The 15,661-nt window shown below is 39.2% G+C and overlaps 1 protein-coding gene across 1 annotated transcript in view; it reads left to right on the forward strand.

Annotated features, from left to right (window-relative positions):
* The window catches only part of LOC147406042 (protein CASP), a 54,426-nt gene that overhangs the window by 26,385 nt on the left and 12,380 nt on the right, over window positions 1-15,661 (forward strand). Inside the window, exons 14-17 of the mRNA XM_086433961.1 lie at window positions 10,990-11,097; window positions 11,184-11,330; window positions 11,420-11,521; window positions 11,849-11,928. Coding sequence (XP_086290087.1) covers window positions 10,990-11,097; window positions 11,184-11,330; window positions 11,420-11,521; window positions 11,849-11,928 — 437 coding nt within the window. The remainder of the gene's footprint in view (window positions 1-10,989; window positions 11,098-11,183; window positions 11,331-11,419; window positions 11,522-11,848; window positions 11,929-15,661) is intronic.

Below are 15,661 nucleotides of genomic sequence, written 5' to 3' on the forward strand. Positions count from 1 at the left end.
ACTGCAGCAATTGCCTCACTCCTGCTGTCCCTTAGAATAGCTCTAAACCCTCCTAGAATCCGAGAAGGTTCCATCAGTATTAACCATGCACCACCCTTCTTCAGGTCTTAGCCACTTACAGTAATTATAGATGGATGAACACGAGGGACTCCTGTGGAACATCAGGTGGAGTGTGGAAGAATGTTATCTCCATTCCCCAAGCCTCAATTAATGCTCTGTTGGGAGTATTGTCCTCCACAAGCTCCTTCCAGCCTGAAAAGTTGCACCAGATATCCTATTGCATTTTTTGGAAGACATGGTTTTCTGGAAGGAACTCATTTTGATAAATTCTGGAACACCTCTGCCTCAATACATGGTAAATGAAGCACAAAATGTTGTTCTTTTGATGGATGGAATGAAGTTGTTGCCCTTGAAGTGCTCAACAACGCAGTTGATTTCTTCCTTCTAGGTCCCTACTCTTTTGTTGATTAGGCAGAAGTTCAGAATTTTCCTCCAAATGCTTGCTGCATAAGAACAGTCCATAAGAAGATGGCTTATGGTTTCATCATGAGATTTGCAGAACATACAGTTTGCCCTATTAACTTGTACCGCCCCAAGTCCACAACAATACAATATTGTCCACTTTGGGCCGAAGCCCGCGTGGCTTTAAAATGTGTTGTACCATGTAGGGTTTGTTTTTTTCCATATAGCGTAGTTTTTGAACATTTTTTTGTCTGATGTGGGACTAATCACACTCCTCCCTACCATTCCATCCTGCAACGTGACGGCTCTACTTTGACCTCTCGGTTTCCGTATTCCTTTACATGTCCAGTCAGTTGTGCATTGGCGAGGTTGTGACAACTTTGTAATGCCCTAGGCTCACAATAGTATAATATTGTTTGCTTTGAGCCGAAGCTGCAAGACTTTAAAATGTGTTGTACCATGTATGGTCTGGTTTTTACCTTATAGGCCAGGTTCCGAACGTTCTCCTGTCTGATATGGAACTAATCACATTCCTCCCTGCCATTCCACTCTACAAAGTGATGTCTCCACTTCGACCCCTTGGTCTCCGTAGCCCTTTCACGTCCAGCTAGTGGTGTATTGGTGAGGCTGTGGCAACTGATACCAATTTTTCATGCCTCAGTTCCTCATGTTACTCGATCCAAGATTTATGACTCGAGTCCAAAGGGTTGAAAATAATTGACAATGAATTTAAAAAAAAAAAAAAATTCTTAAAACATAGGATCACACTAGACGCTGCAACATACAACAATTTCTATAGAGACCAATACTTAGAAATTTCCCAAACGGTTTCTTGATTTAAAATTCTTAAATGTTTTAGTTTTCTAGAAAAATAAATACCAACTCCATGATTTTGAAAAATTGGTCCCAAAACTGATGATCAAATTTTTGGTTTCATAAAATCTAGTTTGAGTCATTTGGTTGTAATAATCATATCTAATAATTAAAATCTTTCTTTTTTAGTACAAGTTATTTTTTTTAGGAAGTTTACTTCTACCATAATTCCCAGAAATTAAAAAATACCATACCTTGTATGAAATAATTTAGGATATATAAGCTTGAAGTTGAAATTTTATCATCATTGCCGGTGCTGTAAACTAATAGACCAGAAGTAATTTAATTGAAACAATATTTAACGATTTTTCCTGAGTCTAAATTTTTTCTGGGAGTTCTACTATGCATCAAGGTCTCCACAAAAATTCATGAATTATTGGACTCTAGAGAATTAGTTATGAATTTTTTAATAGGTTTGATCCAAAATTATTTGAAACATAGCCACCACCAACAAATCGGAAATAATAATTTTTTTAGGTACTATAACCTACCCCCATTAAAAAAAAATTGACCTCGAAATTTAGGACGTACTAGAGTTGAACAATTTAGGATATTTTTGATGAATCTCTAACTATAGTTCCTAAGTCGTCTCCTCTATACCATGATGTTGCTGCAACACCTTAATGTATGGTCTTGGTGTGTAGTACCTGCTCCTTGGTGTATCAAATGTGTCAACCTCACCTTGGTGGTTGCATCTTCTACTCTTTGAAGGGTTTTAAATGGTCCGATAAACCTAGGAGCTAGCTTCCCTATCTTCCCAAATCTTATAATACCCTTGCATGGTGTTACTTGATGAAACACATGATCTCCAATCATGAATTTCACTACTTTTCTCGATGGTTGCATTTTCCCGAATTTGTACATCCTCCCACTGGATAACGTGCGATGGGTCTAGTATCTTTCGTGGCATAGATACGTGAAAATATCATGTACTCTTGCTAGTTGCAGCGGTATAGCCACACTATAAGCCACATCGTCTACTCTTTAAAGGATTTTAAATGGTCCGATGAACCTAGAAGCTAGCTTCCCTTTCTTCCCAAATCTTATAATATACGATAGATAATGGTACTCCATGCAATTTCAAAATCTTCCTGATGTACAATTTACTCAAGGTGATTAGTGAATCTGTAGTCTTCATCACAAGAAAGTGAGCTGACTTGGTCAGCCTATCTAAGATCACCCTAGCAACATTCTTCCCTGCTTGTGTCTTTGGTAGTCCGGTCACAAAATTCATAGTGATGTGCTCCCATTTCCATTCTGACACTGATAGTGTTGTAAAATCCCACTTGGTCCTTGGTGTTCTGCCTTCACTAAATAATCGACAGGTCCACTCCAAATGATATCCTTGTTCGAATCTCTAGTAGCTCTTGGTCTCTTGGTTGTACATCAATCACTTGTTGAAAAATGGTTGGTTGTACTGCGATATGGTATATAAAGGCCTGGGTGTCCTATCTGTTGATATGAAAGTCAAATCCTTCTACTGTTTCATGCATCTAACGAGATCTCAGAGTTAGATTGGCGATAAGACTCGAAGATTTCCTACTCAACACATCTGCTTGTTGCCTTGTGTCATTCCATGATCTAATAGCATGGGATAGAACCCAAGAAAATTGGGGTCGTTGGAGGTCTAACGGGATCATTTATAATAAATAAAATAAAATAAAACTTGTTATAATTACTAAAACCTTTCCTTCTTTTCTTGGTTACACCTCTTGCAAACCTCCATTGAATGATCTTTATCAAACCTTCGATTTTGTTTTGCTGATCCTTGGAGTAAAGACAGTCTAGTTGGAGAATTGAGGAGTTAAGAGAATCTATAGTTACCAATCCAGAAACAACTAAAGTTTAGTTAGGTAGAGTTAAAAGCAATGGAGAGAAAAGTTATTAGATTGATTAGCCCTACTATATAAGTATTACATAAGATAACTAAAGAAGTGAAAAGACTAAGATAATCCTACAGACTTATTTAACACTCCCTCTCAAGTTGGTGCGTGGATATCAACAATGCCCAACTTAGACAAGACATCTTCAAATGAGGTTTTACTAACACCTTTAGTAAGAACATCAACAAGTTGTTGAGAGGTAGGGACAAAGGGAGTACAAATCTGTCCAGAAACTATCTTTTCTCTAATGAAATGACGATCAACTTCTATGTGCTTCGTTCTGTCATGCTGAACTGGATTTGCAGCTATGTTAATAGCTGATTTATTATCGCAATATAGTAAGAAGGGGACCGGCACAGGAAGACATAAATCAGCTAGTAAGATTTTGAGCCACAACAACTCGCATACTCCAAGTGCCATGGCTCTGTATTCTGACTCAGCACTCGACCGAGAAACCACATCCTGCTTCTTACTACGCCAAGTTACCAATTTACCACCAACTTTAGTACAATACCCAGAAGTAGACCGTCTATCAACCAGTATAATCTGCATCTGTCCATGCCTCAATGCGAAGATGACCATGATTGTTGAATAAAATACCTCGACTAGGACATCCCTTAAGGTATCTAAGAATACGATAAACAACAGCAAGATGAGATGTTTGAGGCGAGTGCATAAACTGACTTACAACACTAACAGCATAGGCAATGTCAGGGCGAGTCATAGACAAGTAGATCAATTTCCCCACAAGACTCTGATATTAGCCAATATCTGACACACACTCCCCTTCAGAATCAGCCAACCTGTGATTTTGCTCAATAGGAGTATCAGCTGGACGAGATCCAAGCTGACCAGAGGCACTGAGTAAGTCAAGAACATACTTACGCTGAGAAATAAATATACCAGACTGGGACCGGGCAACCTCAATACCCAGAAAATAGCGAAGATGTCCAAGGTCCTTAATCTCAAATTGACGTCCTAAGTAAGTTTTGACCTCGGTAAGGCTATCGGCATCATTTCCAGTAAGAACAATATCATCCACATACACAATCAGAGTAACAGTTTTGCCTCGGGAGTGACGCAAGAACAAGGTGTGATCAGCAGAACTCTGATGGAAACCAAACTGATGCATGGCCTTAGTGAAGCGCTCAGACCAAGCACGAGGAGACTGCTTCAGACCATAAAGAGACCGGCGAAGACGACAAACATGTGCAGGAGAAGCAGAAGGAAGAAACCCAGGAGGTTGGACCATATAGACTTCTTCCTGAAGATCACCATTGAGAAAAACATTTTTGACATCTAACTGAAAAAGAGGCCATCCTCGGATAACAGCAACAGAAAGGAGAACGCGAATGGTAGTCATCTTGGCAACCGGAGCAAAAGTTTCCTGATAATTAATCCCATAAGTCTGAGCATAACTTTTGGCCACCAGACGGGCCTTATAACGAGCAATGGAACCATCCGGATTATGCTTAAGCGTGAATACCCAGCGACAACCCACAGCTTTCCTTCCAGACGGAAGAGGCACAATTTCCCAAGTTTGAGTCTTTTCAAGAGCAGTCAACTCATCAATCATAGCTGCGCGCCACTCAGGATGAGCAATAACATCTGCAACAGTAGTAGGAAGAGAAACAGCGGAAACAGAAGCAAGAAAACTCTGATAGGAGGGTGATAGTGCAGAGTCATATATATAATTTGAAATGGGATAAGTACAAGTGCGCTTACCCTTACGAGTGGCAATAGGACGATCATCACAGGGAACAGACGGAGGTGGAGCTGGAGGTGAGGAGGCGAGCTAGTCGGACATAGAATTGATGGTAGTATCACGTGGACGTCGAGAGTAAACCTGCAATGGAGGAGAGGACGAACTGACGGGGGGTGGAGAGGGAGGAACAGGCATGGGAAGGGGAAATAAATAAGGAAAATGATCATCAGGTGAATCTAGAGGAAACCACTCAAATTGAATGCCAACGGACCCATTATAGTAAGGAGTATGCTAAAAAAAAGAAACATCTCGAGAAATGAAATGTCGTCGAGAAGGAGGATGGTAACAACAGTGTCTTTTCTGGGTAGAGGAATAACCTAGAAAGATACATTTGACGGCCTTAGGGTCAAGTTTAGAACGATTTTGGTCAAGAATTTGAACAAAACAGACACACCAAAAACACGCGGAGGAAGTGGAAACACGGGACGATCTGGAGAGAGCTTAGAGAGGGGTGTGACAAACTGAAGAACACTGGAGGGGGTCTGATTAATAAGGTAAACAGCAGTAAGAATGCATCAGCCCAATAGGATTGGGGCACGTTCATGCCAATCGAAATGGCACGGGCTAACTCTAGAATATGGCGATTTTTTCTTTCTGATCGGCCGTTCTGCTGAGGGGTCTTAACATTGGACATTTGATGCTCAATGCCAGACTCTAAACAAAGTTTCAAGACTTCACTATAGGTGTACTCAGTACCATGATCAGAACGGAAGGTCTTGATGGTACGACCAAATTGGATTTGAACCATAGCAAGAAATTGCTTAAAGATCCCATAAACAAGACAAAATAGCGAAAACCAAGAGTGGATGTGACGGGGGAAGGACCCCACACATCAGAATGAATTAAGTCAAACATAGCAGGTGTAGTAGGATTCATACTAATAGGATAAGAAGAACGCACATGTTAGCTAATTGACAAGTTTCACAAGAAAAATCAAGCACATTGTTATTATTAAATAAATTAGGGAACATGTGTTTCAAATATCCAAAAGAAATATTGCCTAAGCGTAAATGCCAATGCATTACAAGAGCCTTATTAGATTAACTACTAATACTACTAAGCTGAAGAGCAGAATGGGTGCTAGGGGAACTGGGAACATCCAGGAGATACAATCCATTCACTTCACATCCAGTGCCAATCGTCCTCTTCAATTCCAGATCCTGAAAGACACAATGAAAAGAATAAAAGGTTACACTGCAGTTCAAATTTTTGGTAAGACTACTAACGGACACCAGGTTAGTAGTAAGTTGAGGAACATGCAGTGTGTTAGTTAAAGATAAAGAGGATGTAACAGGTAAAAGACCTTGACCAGCTATGGAAGACAAAGAACCACAGGCGAACCTTGCGATGACCAGAGCAAACACTATAGGTTTGAAATAGGGAGGACATACCGGTCATGTTATCTAAGGCACCAGAATCAATGATCCATGGTGAGGAAGTGGTGGAAACACTGTGTGCAGATGCAAAGGTACCTGAGTGAACAAAGGTAGAAACCGGCTGAGATGAAGTTTCTATCTGATTGAAGAATTTTTTGAACTTGTCAAGCTCGGCTTGGGATAGAGATACCGAGTCTGATGAGGATGTAGTAACTGAAAGAGGTGCTGAATCAGTAGTCGACTGAGAAACTATATGAGCTGAAGATTGTTGAGACTGTTTACGTTGCTGATTAGGATGACCATGAAGTGCATAACATCGAGCTTTCACATGACCCAACTTTCCACAATGATCACACTTATGTCGTTGACGGGTAGGCATAGACCCACTGGGGGGTTGTGTAGAAGATAGGCGAGTAAGCATAGCAGAATGATCCTCTGAAGAATGAAGTAGGACAGCTGCGCGACGACTCTCATCCACTAAGACATATGAATAAGCAGTCTGTAGCGACGGAAAATGATCCATACCCAATAAATGAACTCGCGCATACTCAAATTCATCCCGGAGACCCGCGAGAAACTGAAAAACCCGATTCTTATCCAGAATTGACGAATATAATGTCTCATCAAGATGGTCCTTCCAAGCATAGGATGAGGAATAGAAAGTCAGCTCTTCCCACCGAGCACGTAGCTGTGAGATATAAGTGGTAACTGAAGAGTCTCCTTGGGAAAGACGAGAAATCTCACGCTCCAAATTGAAGATCCTGACATTGTTTTGACGTTGTGAGTAAATATCTTTGCGGAATCTCATATCTGTTTTGTTGTCGAGGAAAACATAAAACCAGCCGCAATGTGTGGTTGCATAGAAGTAATTAACCAAGAACGGACCATAGAATCATTAGCAAACCAATGGGAGTAAGAACTGTCAGTCTGTGCAGGTTGTTTGTCTGTCCCAGTGAGGTAACCGATTTTCCCTTTTCCACCAATGAACATTTCAACTGATCTTGCCCAAAGGAGATAATTAGGACCATCTAATTTTACGGTAGTGATCTGAATACCTGGAAAATCGGTTGAGTTAGAGGGAAGACCACCCGATCCATTACTATTACCAGTGATTGAGGAAGAAGACGTCTCGGAAGCCATCAAAGATTAGATGTGCTTTAGTTTGAAAAAGAAACTGATCGCAACACCCTAAAGGTGGCAATACACGATCGTAAGAGGCGTGGAAGATGATTAAACACTGTTGTATGTGACTCGAACAATCATCAAATCAATGGTAGGACACCAAGGAGTGGTTCTGCCATTGTCGTAGGCCTCAACTAGGGGTTTAGGTGTTGTTATGTGCCCCAGAACTTCCCAAACAGCAACTTGCTGTTGTTGTACCCCACTAACGATGGCCTGACAGCCACAAAAAAACTAGCAACTGTTGTTGCTGCAGCCTCCCAAACAGCAACTTGCTGTTGTTGTACACCCACTAACGATGGCCTGACAGCCACAAAAAACTAGCAACTATCGTTGCTGCAGCCTCCTAAACAGCACCTGCTGTTGCCGCAGCCCAAGAACCAATCAACTGCTATTGCTGCAACCCAATAAACAACATCTGCTGTTGCCGTAGCTCAATAACCAGCCAACTGCTGCTGCCGCAGCCCACCAGACATGCACCTGCTGTTGCCGCAACCCACTAAACAGCCAACTGCTGTTGCTGCAACCCAATAAACAGCATCTGCTGTTGCCGTAGCCCACTAAACACCCAACTGCAGTTGCCGCAGCCCACTAACAGCCAACTGATATGATTAGGGGTGTCTATACTGCTGTCATAAGGCTTCAAGAAGATCTCAAGGCCCTATCATATGATGTGATTAGGGTGTGGAGCAAACAACCCCCGTAGGGGTGATCTAGTTATTGAAGTCGAGAGTTGTTGACGATAGGTTTAAGGAGGAAGAGGACTATGAGGTTGTAGCAAGAAGGAAGGGATGGGAGAGAAGGAGGGGACGATGGAGCCTAGGCTCTGATGCCAAGTTAAAAGCAATGGAGAGGAAAGTTATTAGATTGATTAGCCCTAATTAGGCTATATAAGTATTACATAAGATAACTAAAGAAGTGAAAAGACTAAGATAACCCTACAGACTTATTTAACAGGTAGGTTGATTTTACGGGAATTGTTTGAGAAATGGAATGCTTTCTTGTGATATTTGTGTTATTAGTGATTAATTATAATATGGTTATATGTGGATTTTTTTTTATAAAGGGTTGCATTTCCCTTGGGAAAGGACCTAAATTAGCAATTAGGGTGCATGCCTTTGGGTGAAAGATTCGAAAGCCCTCTAGGAAGAATCTTGGAACAGGATTTGGTGGCGATATGAATATTATATTTACCTAAAAATTTGAGATTTAATTTACTTGCTATTTGTTGAATATTTCTCATGATATATATATATATATCCATGATGTATTGTTGACTTGAAGCATGTTCAGTTAATGGAAACCTTAAAGATTTTTTTTTCACACCGACAATGTCGGCATAATTTTTTGTCAAGAACAAAGGAGTTTCCAAGTGATGTTCAAGCATGACGTTCCTTCAAATTGAATTATTATTGTTAGATCTTTAATTAATACTTAAAATTACATATCGTTGGATTAATTGAAGAACGGTATTAATTGCTTTTGTGTATATATATATATATATATTTTAATATTAGGATTGCTTGTAGGTAGTAGTTATTTTTTCAGACCTTGTTGAATTGGGATCTCTACTTATGTCATTTTAGATTTTTTTATCTAATTTTTTATTTTTATTTTTATTTGAATTATTTACCTATTAAGTTGAAATGGTATGAAGATGTTGGACCAAATTGGGACTCATTCAGATTTTATTTTTGTTTTTGTTGGTGGTTGCTATGCTTCAAATAATTTTGGATCGGACATATTAAAAAATTCATAACTAATTCTCTAGAGTCCAATGATTCACAAACTATTGTGGAGACCTTCGGATCTGTTACTTGACTGCACTTGCAGTCATGATAAAATTTCGGCTTCAAGCTTATATATCCTAAATTATCTTCGTACAAGGTATGGTAGTTTTTAATTTCTTGGGAATTATGGTGGAAGTAAATTAACTAAACAAAAAGATCTCGTTTAAAAATATATATTTTAATTATTAGATATGATTTTTACAGCAAAATCACTCAAACTAGATTTTATGAAATTTGATTATTAGTTTTGGGACCAATTTTTCAAGATCTTGATGTTGGTATTTATTTTTCTAGAAAACTGAAATGTTTTAGAATTTTAAATCAAGTTTTCAAATCAAGAAACCGTTTGTGAAATTTCTAAGTATTGGTTTGTATAGAAATTGTTGTATGTTGTAGTGTTTAGTGTGATTCTATGTTTTTCAATTTTTTGTTTGTTTGATTCATTGTCAACTGTTTTCACCCCTTTGGATCTGGAATTTGGACTCGAGTCATAGATCTTTGGCTGAGTTACAGATCTTGAGGAACTAGGGGGACATAATCACCATCCAATATCTGAGATTCGTAAGGGTCTTCAACTCCCCTTTCAATGCAAGCCATGTGATAAAACTACGTCTGGGAATTCTCCTTTTGTCCAGACAAAGGATGTCAACCTGATCTCAATGCTTGGGGGATATAAGGAAGTTACTGTTGTCTTGATGGAGAATCTTCTGTCAGCTTTTGCCTTACAGACCACTCTGTCTTCTTTACCATGGTGGGTGTATAGGAGTGTCTCCCAGGTTCTGAAGCACCTATTGTATGGAGTATCTTCCAGGAGCTTTCCACCCATCATTCCTTATGATGGCTTCCACTCTAGCTTCTGGGCCCAAGATAGAGTCGTAACGCAGCTCATAGGCATTTCTGAGGTCCACCTTTATTTAACACCTGGGGCTCATGCTATTCCTTTGGTAGTTCCAAATGAACTCCTGGGCTAATACCATGTTGTCTACTATCTTCCTCCCTTTTATGAATGCTGATTGATTGTGACCAACCACCTTGTGCACCACTTGCCTCATTCTATCAGTCAAAACAATAAGTGTTGTTGAAAATGAACGTCCTTACCGTTTTTTGTTGCACTATCTATTGGAGTACAATTTCCAGACAAAGTGCAGCTTTTGGGGTGTGTTCTGTAGTTTCTAGTGATAACGAATATTGTGACTACTACCTCACAGCTTTAGGGCATTAGATGAGGCAAGAGATGGTAAGTGGTAGTCAAAGAGTCAAGTTTCACAACTTCACTATAACTAAGAAATAAAATAGTAAAAGTGAAAATATGTCTTGTTTGTAATGCAAAGTGTTCAGCCAAGCGATAAAGATATTAAAATAAGTTGATTTTAAGGTTAAGCTGATTGTCATAGTATCACGACATTCTATCCCTGGTGAGAGGATGTGGAGATTCTGGAGAGGGTCATAATGGAAGCTAGTCTTTGAGCTGGAACACCACCTTCGGTGGTGTTGTTTGGCATGTCAATGCCTGCCTTTTTTTGCATATTATTCTATGTTTAAGTATAATTTATTTTGATAAATAAATATTCATAGTTTTGTATTTTCTTTAGATTCAGAAGCTTTTCTTCCTCCCCTATGCCGTCATCTCGTTTCATGCATAATCTCGTCTTTTTAATCAGAATGCAGATCAGAAACATCTTTCATCTGAGCAAGATCAGAGCTCAATGCTTAGGGTGATTTGCAATCAGCGAGATCGGTTCCGTACACGTTTAAGAGAAACAGAAGAGGTATACTATTTCACCTATGCTGCGGAATATCATAAAGATAAGTGTTTTTTTTCTGCATCATTCTCTAATTTCTCCACATGTGCCAGGAAATGAGGCAGTTGAAGGATAAGATACGGGTGCTAACTGTAGAACTCGAAAAAACAAAAGCAGACAATGTGAAACTTTATGGAAAGATTCGTTATGTCCAAGATTACAATCTGGAAAAACTAGTCTCTAGAGGAGGATCAAAGAAGGTTCCTTGTTGCAATCTTATCATTATCCGGCCTTTTTTGCATTTAGTTTCTTCTCCAAACTATATTTCCTATTATGTGATCTTTTTCAGCATTCAGAAGATGTTGAAAGTGGCTTCAGCTCAGATGTTGAGTCCAAGTACAAAAAGATGTACGAGGATGACATAAACCCTTTTGCAGCATTCTCGAAAAGGGTATTCCTACTTTCATTCATTTTTCTTTCTATTTGAATTTTTTTACAAGTTAGATATACTGATACATCTTGGGGTTTGAGGATAATGATCAAGGATACAATTGTCAAATGATGTTTCCTCTGTTAATGAAATCTTATAATTTAAAGAACAGAGAAAAAGCATTATCATACTCTCCTATGATCTGTCAGATCTGTCAAAGTAGATGAGCTTTGTTCAGTTGATTTGTGCTGCTGGATTGTTTTGTCTTTTGATTTATGTTATCTATATATGCTTATTACATGTTTTAGTTGGAGATTATGGACTTGCCAAAATTTTATTTTGAATCAGGAAAGGGATCAGAGGTACAAAGAACTGGGGTTCAGGGATAAAATCACACTAAGCAGTGGTCGTTTTCTTCTTGGCAACAAGTAAGCTTTTGTTGCCTTTATTTAATATTTATATACCAGAACACATTCATTTCTCTTTCTATTCGATAATAGGCTTTGCTCTTTTCAAGGTAATTAATAAGTATCCATTTGTAGTTTGAGTTGTTTTTCAATTTCTTTATAATGCTTCTCTGTGGAGATCCGCATGTAATCCTAAACTCACACAACATGCACCTTTCAGATAGATTGCATTTTTACTGAAAGAGAGGAGATTGCCCATGTATTGTTCAAGTATTTTATTTTTAAACTTATGTAGGGAGTGTCATGTTTCAATATTTCATGCCTCTTCAAAACGTTTTGGCCGCATATTCTGGATTTGGCTGAAACGGTTTGACCTTGAAATATTGAAGTTTCGGAATATCTTAGAATGTTTCGATTGAGAGCATTTCAATTTTCTCTTGAGCGAAACATTGCCTTAAGATTTTAAACTATTAGAAGATTAGGGTTAAGGAGAGAAGGAGGACAATAGAGAAGAGAATGAGTCGGTCACTCCCAATAAGGCCGGCCTCTCTTTTATATTAAAAACATGTGGTTGGTTGTGTGGGCTTAAGTATTGGGCGCACATGACAATAAATAAGAACTCTAGCATAAACCTTGGGGAGTACTATTGTAAAACTGTTTATGCTTCATTTGTGTATTATAAAAATATAGTTTTGTTGTATACTAGTCGTTAATTGTATTATTTACTTGTTAGCCTTCTTGATATAAATTTTTTTTTACTCTTTTTAAAATTTTTTTTTTTTATGAAGTATAGAATTATATTAGGGAAGGAAAAGGAGGTTGATAGACTTTTTGACAAAAAAAGAGAAACAAAGAACAAAGCAAAAAAAGACGAACGAAACAAAACAAGAAAAGCCTTAGAACAAACATGATCCCACTTAAATGGTACAGTCACAGGCGGTTGCATTATGGACTTGACTACTAGGCCAAACGTTGTCATGGATCCTAAACAAGCACAGTAGCCCATGTGTCATAGTTAGTTTAACGTGCTCAATACAACCATGTTACTAGGCTTTGCTTGAAGGGATCAAGATGTGTACATTTAGTGGTGAGGGTCACATGGTTTTAATTTAATGTGAGGCCCGCAAGGTTGGAGAAGCATGTCATCAGTGGACCTTTCCGAAAGTTTGTTTAAAGAAAAATCCATCTTATTTGCAGTTTGTGAATCGAAGTTGTGTGTAAAGTAAAGGCCTAATATGATTTTCCTTGTATTATGATGTTCCTTCATGACAATGCCCCAAAAGCCTAGTCCTCTCTTTAAGGACTCCATACACATTGTGGTGGATCTTATACACCTAAGAGTTACCCACGTCTTATGGTCAATTAACGTGCTCGGTACGACAATAACCCTGGCTTGGCTTGAAGGGTTCAAGACAAGCTTATATGGTGGTGGGGGCTCGTATGCTCGGAAAGTGGTGTTACCAATAGACCTTCTTGAAGAGTTTGTCTAAAGAATACTTCAACACAATTGACAGTTCGTGAATTAGAGTGATGTGTGCGAAATAAAGACCTAAGAAGATTGGTTTCACATACTGACATCTCAATCTAAAAATAACCCGAAAGCTTAGTGTAGGAGACCCGAAAAGAGTTGACCCACTTTCAATTGATCGAAAGCCACATGACGCCCTGTTAGTGGATGGATTTTAGTTGACTAGTCAAAGGCATCCAATCATTACGAGACTGATTATTGATGGGAAGAATGAACATAAGAGATCACGACGTGGCACAATGAGATGGTGAAAGCTTGAGCGCCAAGATTTCATCCCAAATCACGTGAAGTTGTTACAATAGTGGTTTCAAGCCATTGAGAATAAGACAAAAAGGATAACTAACACATATGGGCACGATGAGAAACGGTTAAAGGTTAACATATCAGTAGATTGTGTGGAAATGCTATCATGGCAACTAACAAAACAAGAGCTGGACCAATACTAAGGTGCCACTTGGACTTATCAGCTGATGGCATCAACTTGGATTAGGTTTTACATATGCCAGTTGGCTGAATGTAATAGGCTAAAGTTCTTTATAAAGAGGGAAAGAGTATTACCTTTTGAGAGACTTTATCCAATTTTGAGTCACCAACATTTTGGCGACTCCGCTGGGGATCGAACACTCGTAAAACATGAGAGTAACACAAAGTCGTTCGAGAGCCATCAGAAAAAATCAACAAGACGAACCTGTCTGTGTTTTAGAACAAATCAGTCCGTAAACGGCATACTTAATCAAAACGATGAAAAAAATACTACGAGGTTTTGCACAAACCAATCGGGACATTCTATTGGCATTACAAACGATAAGGCTAGCTCCTCTGACTCTCGAGGTGGCTAGACCTCACAAGGGACTGACATCAACAGTAGCAGAAGCACAGCCCACTGATCCATCTCTTGGCACTCAAGGAGATCGCCTGGTTATAAGACAAGTGGCTTCGTTTGCTTCATTAGAGCGGTTTGTTACGATAGGAGATCTGTTGAGGTTGCTAACCAAAGACAATCCAGAATGTTTCTATGAGCTATGTCCATCGTACCCTGGAGATATTCAGTAGAAACCATGCATTAAGGGGTACGTTACGCTGTTATTCCCTACCTACAATGGGCGAGGCAACGCCCAAGAACATGTGGCATGATTCGTGGAAGTTATGGAGGAACATGAGACCAACCACGACCTCTGTCAGCGAGAATTTTCAAAATCATTGATTGGGTGTGCCTATATTTTGTACAACAGTCTTCTAGTTGGGTCAGTACAATTGTGCAACACATGGTTAAACTTTACCATGGGAAATTCTTTGTTGTTGAGGAGCAAGTGACAATGTCTGATTTAGGGAGATTACGTCAGGGGGAAGGTTCTGGCATTCAATCATGAGCTGTCAGGAAGCCATGGCTGAAATTTGCTTCGTGGATACATGCATTGTCGGGATGACCACCATGTACAGAGTGCATCTTGAGAATTTACAAATATCCACATTCACTAAATTGCACAATGCTGCAAAGAAGAGCATAGTAACGATTCCGTTAGCATTTGGCAAGATAGATGGCTTAGTTGGAGAGTGGAGTGCCTACCAGGAAAAGAAAATCAGCACGCCTTCGCATTATCGGACAACCACTAGCGTAAAAAACCTGAAAAATCATGGGGCTGAGATTGTGGACGTTTGAACGTTGTTCCTGATGAATCACCTGACTTTCCTTGTAGTTTGGAAAATGTTGAAAAGCTTTTAGAAACATGGACTAATGACCATGCCATATGCCTACCAACCTCGAGGAGAGAGTTGTCGTCTTGAGAGGAGCAACATCCATGTTTCTATCATTTTTATCGAATGGTTGGACATCCTACTAGCAAGTGCAATGCCCTCAAGCGTATCTTTGCTAAGAAGATAGCGAACGTAGAATAACTACTGTTCGAAAAGTTAGACGACAAGGAAAATGAACATAAAACACTAAAGGCAGCAATAATGATGTTCACTCACGACCCCAATGACATACCAGAAGAGGAAGAGATTGCACGACTATTGCAAAAAAACTTTGTGAAACAAAACTGGTAAAGAAGATGTTTGATGGATTCAAATTCTCAGAAGGAAAATGCTATCAAGCGGTACTGGCTCTTGCTGTCATAGTTCATGGAGAAGAGATGACATACCAAATCGTTGTTGTTGCTGCCTGCTTAGATAACCGTCAATTGCTAATGACAATTAATTTTGATAAGGATGACTTGTCAAAAAATT

The sequence above is a fragment of the Akebia trifoliata genome, chromosome 3 (assembly GCF_017979445.1).
Source record: "Akebia trifoliata isolate Shusen 1 chromosome 3, ASM1797944v1, whole genome shotgun sequence".
NCBI classification, from domain to species: Eukaryota; Viridiplantae; Streptophyta; class Magnoliopsida; order Ranunculales; family Lardizabalaceae; genus Akebia; species Akebia trifoliata.